Source organism: Giraffa tippelskirchi, chromosome 1 (genome assembly GCF_054371585.1).
Source record: "Giraffa tippelskirchi isolate mGirTip1 chromosome 1, T2T-mGirTip1v1.2.pri, whole genome shotgun sequence".
NCBI lineage: Eukaryota > Metazoa > Chordata > Mammalia > Artiodactyla > Giraffidae > Giraffa > Giraffa tippelskirchi.
Window position 1 is genome coordinate 148,871,027 of NC_137275.1, and position 11,553 is coordinate 148,882,579.

General features: G+C 38.2%; 1 protein-coding gene across 9 annotated transcripts in view; it reads left to right on the plus strand.

Annotated features, from left to right (window-relative positions):
- The window catches only part of TTC39B (tetratricopeptide repeat domain 39B), a 141,234-nt gene extending 131,631 nt beyond the window's left edge, over window positions 1-9,603 (plus strand). For 6 of the 9 annotated variants that reach the window (XM_081500038.1, XM_081500054.1, XM_081500065.1 and 3 more), the window contains 3 exons: window positions 3,326-3,443; window positions 6,242-6,358; window positions 9,403-9,603. In XM_081500038.1, coding sequence (XP_081356164.1) covers window positions 3,326-3,443; window positions 6,242-6,358; window positions 9,403-9,493 — 326 coding nt within the window. In that variant the 3' untranslated portion in view covers window positions 9,494-9,603. Of the gene's footprint in view, window positions 1-3,325; window positions 3,444-5,609; window positions 5,827-6,241; window positions 6,359-9,402 lie in introns of all 9 variants that reach the window. The other 3 variants (XR_014056636.1, XR_014056627.1, XR_014056628.1) reach the window with 1 other exon arrangement.
- Window positions 9,604-11,553: the final 1,950 nt, after the last annotated feature.

The window sequence follows — 11,553 nt, forward strand, 5'->3', positions numbered from 1 at the left end:
TCGGTGATGCCATCCAACCATCTCATCCTCTGTTGTCCCCTTCTCCTCCCGCCTTCAATCTTTCCCAGAATCAGGGTCTTTTCAAATGAGTCAGTTCTTCTCATCAGATGGCCAAAGTATTAGAGTTTTAGCTTCAACATCAGTCCTTCCGATGAACGCTCAGGACTGATCTCCTTTAGGATGGACTGGTTGGGTGTCCTTGCAGTCCAAGGGACTCTCAAAAGTCTTCTCCAACACCACAGTTCAAAAGCATCAGTTCTTTGGTGCTCAGCTTTCTTTATAGTCCAACTCTCACATCCATACATGACCACTGGAAAAATCATAGCCTTGACTAGACAGACCTTTGTTGGCAAAGTAATGTCTCTGCTTTTTAATATGCTGTCTAGGTTGGTCATAACTTTTCTTCCATGGAGTAAGTGTCTGTTAATTAACTCTATTAATTAATTAAGCATCTATTAATTAACTCTATTAATATAGAGATATTATAGATATAGATTTTTAAATTTTAGATAAAAGTTTTTAATCTAAATTATAATTTAGGTATAAAAATTTTATCTAAATTTTTAATCTTTATTATAGATAAAATAAACCTCTTTATATTTTTACATTATCTTCTACATTTTTAGTTGTAGGAAAATGCACATAATATAAAATTTGCCATATTATCCATTTTTTAAACTGTATGGTCCAGTAGTGCTAAGTGTATTCACTCAGTTGTGCAGCCAGTTTTGAGAACTTTTTCATACCCCTTAAACAGTAACTCCCCATTTCCCGCTCTTCACAGTGGCTGGCAATCACCATTTTACTTTTTATTACTGTGAATTTGACTACTCTAGAGACTTTATATAGGTGGACTCATGCAGTCCTTTTTTTCTTGTGCTGCCTTATTTCCCTTATCCTAATGTCCACCAGGTACATCCATGTTGCAGCATGTGTCAGAATTTCCTTCATTTTTAAGGCTGCATAATATTCCCTTGGATGTTTATACCAAGGTTTGTTTATCTTCTCATCCATCAAAGTATATTTTGGTTGCTTCCACTTTGGACAACTGTGAACAATACTTCTATGAACATGTATATGCAAATATGTCATTCAGATGCTGCTTTCAGTTCTTTTAGATATATGCCTCAAGGTGGATTTGCTAGGTCATGTAACATTTCTATTTTTAATTTTTTTAGGAATTGACATACTATTTTCTCTAGTGGCTTCACCACTGTACATTCCCACCAACAATGCGCACAGGTTTCAATTTCTCTACATCCTTGACAATGCTAGTAATTTTCTTTTCTTTTTTTTAATCTGTTTTGTTTGTTTTTTGGTAGTAGGCATGCTAATGAGTGTAAGATATTTTTTTTACAATTTTTAATATAGAATAATTTCAAAAGGAAAAATATTTATTTTGATTTGAGTGGAAACTCAATGTAAAGCCACATCATTTTAAAATTTAACTGAGATAAAACTCCATAAAAATTTACTTCAAAAAATGAGGTTTCAGAAAATTGCAGTTCAGCAAAATCTATTACGGCTTTTGAACAAATTTACTAGTATTTATTTTTGTGGAACTAATTTGGCCACTTTTCATTAATTTGTTCCTTTGAACACTTATTTTTCATACCAGGTATAGCATTGTGATAGTAGAGAGAACATTGTTCCTGTCATTAAGGGAATTATTTGTGATTAAATGCCACATATTTGCAAATTAGATGGAAAAATGAATATTTTTTAAAGTAAGTATATATGGGAGAAATGGGAGGTAAAGAAAAACCTGTTTTTTAAATTAAGTGAAAACATTTGTAGGGTATTTTTTCCTCCAAAGGAGTAGGCTAGCTTGCTTGTTTTCCTACAAAGACTAGGGTTTTAGTTCAATAGAATAAATTCTAATGTTTGAACGTCCATCCTTTGTAGTATAGACTAATACAAACCACCAGTAACACCTTTGTGTACAGTTACCCCTTATTTTCCATGTGGAATTGATTCCAAGACTCACTGTGGATACCACAGTCTTTGGATGCTCAAGTTCCATACTCTGCCCTCTGTATCCACAGATTCCTCATTCGTGGATTCAATCAGCTGCAGATCCTAAACATAGCCCCAATCTGGTTTGTTGATTAGAAGCATAAATAGATTTTTTTGAGGCGGGGGAAAATGGTCTTTAATAGGGAAGGTAATGTGGTATTGATACTTGTGATTTTCATAGTGAATAACTTGTCAGATCTTGGAAGTGAGAGGTGATTATCAGCTATTTTCAGCACCTTGAAATAAAGCAACCTTCTTTGACTTGGTTAAGTAGCATCCTTAACCTCCCATAGACAAGCTGTTTACTGATTAAAACACCAGCATGCGTTAATGGTGATTTCTGACATTTGTACTGAAAGCAAGAGTATTTCAGTATGAAGGACTCTGAGAGCCTCATCATTTGGTTTTTTGTCCCTTCCCACCTGTGTTGTCACAGCCTGAAATGTATAAATTATCAGTCTGTCTTGGAATGACTTTTTATTTCTACTTAACTTGCAAAAAAGAAAAACCCCAGTTCAAAAGTGGTAAATGTCAAAAGGCCACCTTTGTCAGATAGGTGTCACACACGATATGGTTCCTTCTGTTAATATGTATTAGCCTTGGGCTATAGAAGGTAGAGTCATTTTCAAAAGGAAAAATGTCCTGAAAGAAGATCCACTATGTTAGCCTCATGCAGTTAGAAGTTTGTGGGGATTTTAGGTGCCTTACATGTATTTCAGAACCATTTTGTCTAATTATATGACATAATTTCATCCTCCAAAGCACCTAACGTGGGAGAACTGGTAAGCTGTAAACATAATCATCTGGGGAGGGTGTTCTCCTTCCTGAATTTTTAATGGGGAGAACGCCATCTGCTTCTCCACATGGAAGCTTTACCCTCTTCCGCACGAAGCCAGCCCAGTTAGGGGTCGGAGCCACAGGAAGAGGCTGCCTGCTTGCTCCTCACTGCTTTACGTTTCATTAAATTAATAAAGCTCTTACTTTATTTACAGTTCAAACTTCCTATTATTTTACTTAAGGTCACTTAATTCAGAGGTGAGCACCTAAAAAAAATTTTTTAAGTGACTAGAGTGATAAAGTGAAAAAAGGCTAACGTGAACCCCTTAATTAAATGGTGTGTTGAAGTATTAAACTCGATATTCTTTTCATTTGAAGTATTTTCATTGAATTTAGTGAGGCATGAAAATGCTAAGCATATATATTTTTTAATTTTTAAATGATCCCTCTGAAACCCAACAGCTGTTAGTGCTGCCTCTTAAGTAGGATATTTTTGTTTTTGTTGAGTGAACTGTATGTGTTTTGCTTTAAGACTCCAGCGACTACTCTGTAGATGACGACTGCCTAGTGAAACTGCTGAAAGGATGCTGCCTGAAGAACTTACAGCGGCCCTTGCAAGCAGAATTGTGCTTCAGTCACGTTGTCCAAAGGTACAAGCAGACAACGAAACCAGCTTGAGTGCAAATTGTGGTTTCTGGGGAATCGCTGTGAGAAAGTGATGCTTTTATCTCCGTTGCTAACCTTTTTTTACTTGGTGTTGTCAGAAAGAGAATCCAGTAATGTTTTCTTTATTCTTTGAGAAAAAAATGATAACCTAAGTGAACATGGCTTTATGCTTTTCCACCTGGTGTTCAGAGGTGACTCACGAAAGCTAAATTTACAGCCAAGCTGACAGGTGTCTGTCTAAATTCTGGCAGTAATGTACTGAACATCTGATACTTTTTTGATTTGCGCATTTATCTGTCATTCATTTATTCCACCAATATTTGAGTACCTACTATGTGCCAGGAACTATGATCCTGAATCCTAGGGTTTCGGAGTTGAATAAACAGACTAACCATCATTGTAATGATAATTTGGCAGGAAAGAACAACTGTGATGAATGCTATAACAGCTTCTCTTTTGGCAAGGGGTGTTTTTCTGGGATGAATGAGTATTATCCCCTCAGTAGCATTGATGATGATGTCCTGCTCCTTTGCTAATTAGAGAGTTGAGTCAAGGTTCTGTTGCCTGGCCCTCTTCTCTGCATCTGGAGTCACAGATGCAGTTATCTACAGGGGCCAGACAAGTAACTTTTCTGAGTGATGATGGGAATGGGGATTAGTGGGCACTGCAGATCAGGGAGATTGTGTGGTCTCTGTAAAGAGTACTGCCACTCCTGAATTCAAATTGATTATTACTCTTGACAGTGTGGGCCCACTAGTAATAATCCCTGCAATTTATCATTGAAAGCCTGGAATCTGAATTTTATGTAACATCTTCTGATTTTTAAACCTTGGCTTAATTTTTTGGAAACTATTCTGTATACCAAATAAGTCACAGCCACGGACTTCTGCTGGATGTCTTCTGTTCGATATCATGTGCTTTCCCATCTATAACTACTGATCCTCTTCTGACCATATTTTCTGAGAATGTAGGAGGACTGCTGTCCTTATAAGAAGAAGAAAGACACAATGTCTATTTCTCAAATTAATAATATGCTGTCTTTAGTAAATATGTTAAAGAAGTATCCATTGAGCTCTCTTTTATTGACATTTTTATTGGAATCAAAAGGATGACTTATTTGGGCTATTTGTTGTGTCTTTTGAATCTCATAGTGGATAGTTTGCTGGTGTGTTTTATAGTTTTGGATTGTGAACTCAACTTCAATGAGGCTAGGATTGAGGAAGGGTCTTTCTGAGCGACTGTGCTTTAATTTCTGCCAGATGCCCCAAAGGCTTTTCTCACCCTGGGCCACTTTCATGTTAATTTTGTTGCTTAGAGGCTCTTGGATCATTTGGGCCACATAAGTTTGAATTGCAAGTTCAGGTGAGGACAGGCACATTGATTATTAATTCCTTAAGGGATTTGCTTTTTCTTCCTACCTAGAGAATAGGCCAGTCTTCCCAGATGGCGCTAGTGGTTAAGAACCAACCTGCCAATGCAGAAGACATAAGAGATGCAGGTTTGATCCCTGGGTCGGGAAGATTCCCTGGAGGAGGGCATGGCAACCCACTCCAGTACTCTTGCCTGGAAAATCCCATGCGTGGAGGAGCCTGATGGTCTGTAGTCCATAGGGTTGCAAAGAGTCAGACATGACTGAAGCAACTGAGCCACAGAGCCAACTGCCCTTGTCTTCCTTCTGTGCTATGAGTGGGTTTTCGTCTTCTACCCTTTCTCTGATGGAGCTGGGCCCCAGCTTTCCGTAGTGGTCTCAGCCCCTGCTATACGTATTATGTGGGCCCAAGGTCTCACCTCCTGTGTGGACATAGAGACACAAAGCCTCAGCTGAAACAGAGCCAGGAGTGCTTTTGCATCATCGACACAATTAGAGTTCTGGTTTTGTTTTCACTATGAGAGTCCTCCTTATGTTCTTGTGAGCTGAGCTCTCCTTTTAAAAGGGTGTTGCTCTTATTTGTTTCGGTGCTTCTAGATGTTGGCAAGTCAGATAATTTTCATAATACTGCTGTAAACGGAAGTGTCGGCCCCTTCTTTCTTGACATTTTGAAGCAGTAAGACAGACAGTGTAAAGAGAGTTAAACCTTAGTGAAAAATAAGTGGAGTCATTTTCTAAATGGAGTCATTTCTGAACATGTTCATGATCTTGTCCTTTCTAGGATAATCTTCAAAAATCTGCATGTTTTTATCTACGTGAAAGGCAGTAAACAATGTTCAGTGCTGGATTTAGACTAAGGAATAAAAAAGTAATAGAGGAAATCCCTGGTATTCCAGTGGTTAGGACTTTGTGCTTCCACTGCAGGGGGCATGAGTTCAATCCCTGATTGGGGAACTAAGATCCTGTATGCCATACAGTGAGACCAAAAGAAAAAAAAGGTAATATATTAAAAGCATACTATTTATAGCCATGGTTTATTATATTCTTTAACTGTATAGTGAAAGTGAAAGTGAAGTCGCTCAGTCGTGTCTGACTCTTTGCAACCCCATGGACTGTAGCCCACCAGGCTTCTCCATCCATGGAATTTTCCAGGCAAGAACACTGGAGTGGGTTGCCATTTCCTTCTCCAGGGGATCTTCCCAACCCAGGGATCGAACCCGGATCTCCCGCATTGCTGGCAGACGCTTTACCGTCTGAGCCACCAGGGAATCCGGTATAATGACAGCTTTTCTCTGGTAATAGACTTGGTGCTGTACCTATTTTCCTAAGAATGGGGAAAAATATATATGTTGAAAAAGAATGATATGTTCCTTCTTCTGTTTAGATTTAATTACTTTTCATTCACTCTTTTAGTGAAAAGCTACTGAAGTATGACCACTACCTAGTGCCATTTACTCTGTTTGAATTGGCATTTTTGTATAAAAACCAAGGAGAAATTGACAAGGCCATAAAGGTCCTAGAAACTGCAAGGTAAGTGGTAATGGCAGCTTTTCCTCGATTGCTATGGAGTCAGGAATATCAATACTATTTTTACAACAGCAGTAACCTGATACGCTTAAAAACAAGCACATTAATGAAAAATTAGTCATTATATTACCTTTGCTAATTTATGCTTAATTTCTACTTGTGGCTTTTGTTGGAATTGTGCAATTTTCAACCTTCTTAATGCCTGACTCTATCCCTGTTTACAAATGTTGTGATTTGGGGGTACCTACAGGACAGATTTCTAACCTATTCTCTTCTGTATCAGGGGTCAGAAAACTTTTTCTATAAAGGGCCAGTTAGCACTTTTGGCTTTTCAGTAGAGGGTCTGCGTTGTAAGTACTCAATTGTATTGAAAGGGGCCATAGAAGACAATATGCAAATAAATGGGTGTGCCCAGAGTTGGCCATAATTTTGGTTATAGTTTGCTGACCTTTAGTATATTCCACCATCTCTCTTATTTCATTAAAAAGCCTCTGATTTGAAGAAGCCCTTTGAATCTTCCTGACCCTTTCTTCTTTCTGGCTGTTGTGGCAATTTCAAAGCACTTTATCAATCCTGGTGGACAATGGTGCTCAGATTTCCTGTGATCATGGTTCGTTTACTGGGGACACAAACCCTGTGGTCTGCTTGCTTCGAACACTACTTGCAGTGGAGAAAGAATGCCATGATAGCTCTAGGCCATAAATAGCTTAATAACTCATTGGTTTGTTCATTTCCTTAAATTTAGCAAGTATTCACTGAGTAACTATTATGTGCCAGACACTAGAGAAGGTTCTAGACAAACAGCTGTGCCGCAACAGGCAATGTTTCTGCTTTCTAAATTGTGGGGTATTGGTAAATACACAGATAAGAAAAATAACAATGATTTATGCTTTGTTGAGATTTATGATATGATACAAGGTACCTGGGTGTTACTTTAGATTGAGTTGATTCTGAAAGGTTTCCTTGAGGAGGTGCTATGTAGTTGAGATTAGCATAATTAAAGCCAGTCCTGAGCAGATCTGTCACCAGAAGACTGGATGAGGAGCATTCCTGGCTGGGGATAGGAGGAGGAGGGTGTCAAGATACTAGGTTGATAATGATGCTTTACTGAAATGGGGAATACTTAGAGGAGCAGGGTTGAAGAGAGGGAAAAAAACATATTTCTGTTTGGACTGTGTTATTTTGAGATGCCTATAGGTATTCATGTGGAGATGGTGAGTTAACAGTCATTTATATGAGCATGTAGTTCAGTGTAAAGGTCAAGGCCAATTGTAGATATTTGAATGTCACTAGGACAGAGACGGTGATATTTAAAGCTGTGGTGGGGTCAATTGGGGAAAGCTGTATAGCTAGAGAAGGAGATCCAGCACAGAGCCTTGAGCTATGCAGTTATTTTAGAGATTAAATAGTAAGATTAAGAAGTGGCCATGAGTTAGGATGACATCCTTGAAAGCCAAGTGAACAAAATGTTTCAACAGAAGAGCGGGAAGTTGTGAAGATGGTTGCCAAGAGGTCAAGCAAGGTCAGACCAGAGAAGTGACTGCTGAATTTGGCAGCATGAAGATCATCAGCAGCTTTGACAAGTGAAGTGAGAAAGTGGAGTCAGCCATTCCACTTTTTTATTTTTTTAAGCTAGAGATATGAGAAAGTCACTTTTAAAGTTAGTTTCCTGAGAGTGAGTATGACTCCCATTTCATATAACGTTCATGTATCTTCAAATCTAGCCACCGGAAAATTTGGGACTAAAAGTACTGTTTCCAAGTATTTATCATGTGCACATATTTAGTGTTATCAGACGGTAAAGAATCCGCCTGCATTGTGGAAGTCCTGCGTTTGATACCTAGGTTCAGAAGATCCCCTGGAGAAGGGAATGGCTTACGCACTCCAGTATTCTGGCCTGGAGAATTCCATGGACAGAGGAGCCTGGCAGGCTACAGTCCATGGGGTTGCAGAGAGTCAGACATGACTGAGCAACTTTCACTTTCAAGTAATATATAAAGCAAATATATAGCAATGAAAATGAAAGACCAGTAATTCACTGAGAAAAAGCAAGACCAACAGTGATCAAAATGTCAACACTAACTCAAGACAGTGCTAGTGATACCAACATAGACAAACTTCCCAATAATTTCAAGACTGTTGATTATCTGCAATTTTCCTTGTACTAGTAAGAGCTTTGCAAAGCTGCCGAGGTTAATTAGGGAAATACTCAATTACATCCTTTGGTAAATTCTAGTAAGATGTTGGCTTAGCTTATGAATAATAACCCTTAGCAAGGTTACCAGTAAGTAACCCTTAGACCTGTATAACATAAAGGGCTGTAGAAAGAAGTGAATGCCACTGCAGAGAAAGATAAAGCTCTCCCATGTGCCAAGGTGGTATGTGTGAAAGTAGAGCCCAAGATCCAAGCCACTTCATTTTGCTGAGTCTGAACAATTCTAGCAAAGAGACGTCAACGTGGATGATACAAGTGAAGTTTTAAAGTAATCTGTGGATTTCTAATTCCCCTCCTAACATTGTCACATAATAATTATTGACCAAACCATTGATATTTGCCTGTGAGAATTGGAGTAAGTAATTTTGTTGTTACCAAATAATCCTACTATCTCTGTTGTCACTGTTGTTTCATGAGTGTGTGTGTGTATTCAACTTAAATTTTTTTTTGAGGGGGTGAATGATCCTATTCACTTTGTTTATACGAGGTTGCCTAAAATTTCCAGTTTAGAAAAGGAGGTCAGCTATTTAAACATAGTTCACAAAATTTTTTAAGCCCTCAGCATAACCTTCTTGCTGTTTGAGAGAAGTACAAGCCTTGCTATTCAAAATAGGATTTTTAGACCACCCTGGGAAGCTTCTAGAAATACAGAATACTGTCATCCCCCTCTCCTCCTAGGAACAGAATCTGCATTTTAATAAAATCCACTGTTATGCATAGTGATGTTTGAGAGTAAATAAAGAATGAAGGTGAGAGGAAGGGGAGGAGGGTGTTGGTGCCCTGATTTATAAAGGAATTTTGACATTAAAAATTTATTGTTATCTGTCTTTAGAAATAACTACAAAGATTACTCACTGGAGTCCAGACTACACTTCAGAATTCAGGCAGCTCTTCACCTCTGGAAAAAATCGTCTTCAGATTGATCAGAACATGAAGGATGAAATTTTCTCTCAATTCATACCGGCGTCTACTGTAGATTAGGCCTCGTATTAAAGTGGAAAAATGATCTTGTGAATGAGAGACAGAAAACTAATTTTACTGTCAATATTTTCTATAATTTGTGTGGTTTACTCTTGGTCTACTTAAGTGTTTTTTTTTTCTCTATGGAATGATGGTCAGTAATATCTTGAAAACTCTTATATTTTGCATCTTCAAAAGGAGTTTCTTATTAATTTGAATTGGAGAGTGAAGAAGTCTTTTAAAGGACTCACAGGTACAATGAAGTCTAAATAGATTATTTATTTTTTTAAATGTGGAAATGAATATCATGTAAGTAGTAAATGGCTTATAACCTGAGCCATATTTAGATTTGTTGGGCATTTAAACTTCAGAGATAGTTTGTTGCCTAGAATTTAAGTTTCGGAAAGAAAATAGGAAAAACCTACATTCAAAAATAGCTTAATCATTTTCAGAAAACTGAAAAAGACAAGAAATGGGTGTGAACAGGACAGGTAACATAGGTAATTGGTTGAAAGACCTGTATCTAGAAAAAATGAGATGTTATTATTGTTTTTTATTCTTCATATAAGTTAAAGGTGGTGACATTTTTGAGAGACTATCCTGTTTTTGAATGTACTTAAGTCTATCATTATTATAACAAAACTCAAAAAACTCCATGTATCTAAAGGGAAAATTTATATTTTAGATTATCCTCAACCTTAATCATGAGAGCTAAAAAATATACATTGATTATTTTTCTTATAAAGTTCCTGCTGCTTTAAATGATATATAAAATATCAATAATTTTTACACTCATAATGTTGGTGTGTAAGGTCTAGTTTTCTAATCTTTCTAGCACTGTGATGTTTCCTTGTAAATATCTGGACTGTGCTTAGTCCTTTAATTTGCAGACACAATCAGGGCATAGAGTGGAAGAGAGCCCGACTCTGTATGGTGCTGGCTCTGCCGTCAGCAGTTACCAGGGTGACCTTTAGGGAGTTCCGTGCTCTTTCCATCACCGTATTTTCCTCATCTGTGAAATGGAAGAACAGATGACTTCCAAGGTTTCTTTCATTTTTATAATTGTAGGTCAGTGTCTTAGGTATTTATTTTCAGCAACCAATGTTAAAATGTTTAATACAAACCATTCCCACTTAGTGTGCGTTTTATTTTACAGTCACCACTGCCTCCACCCCCACACCCTCACCCCAGCTCTCCAATATGTATATGCAGCGGCTCAGGACAAGATTGCATATGGAGCGACAAAAAACGATTTCTGAATCGATGAATCAGGATTTTGTCTTATTTTTGTTATGAAGAATACCTTGTCCTGGAAGCCTCTGCAGTTGAACAAAAACAGCCCCAGACTGGCAGTCAGGAGCCCAGCTCTGTTAGTTGATAGATCCTCAACATGGAGCAACTCATCAACCCTTTCCAGGACTCAGTTTCCCCAATGGAGATAGCAACACAGAGCTTGGCGTTTGTGAGGGCTCAATGGAATAACGTGTGTGATAGCTTTTTTTGTAAATTGAAAGGCTGTGTGAATATGAGTTGTAATAGTTATGATTTTTATGTACAGATTACAGTATCAAAACTAAAGTATTGGCTGAGTCTGTGGTCTCTGATGTAAAATGAAAGAAGCGTGGAGATTCAAACAAGTTTGGATTTATTCAGTGTTTAGCACTGACATGAGCTCACATTGTGAATTTGCGCCTTGATGTTTATTTCCTATTATAAGAGCCTGGGGGCTTTCCAGGTGGCGCTAGTGGCAAAGAACCCACCTGCCAATGCAGGAGACATGAGAGACGTGGATTTGATCTGTGGGGTGGGAAGATCCCCTGGAGGAGGGCTTGGCAACCCACTCCAGTATTTCTTGCCTAGAGAATCCCATGGACAGAGGAGCCTGGCGGGCTACCGTCCATAGGGTCGCAAAGAATTGGATATGACAGAAGCGACTTTGCACACATGCACGCACACCTAAGAGCCTCCAGCAGGTATTTGATCTTATTTTCTTCACCATACTAATTCTTGGCCAATACCGAGG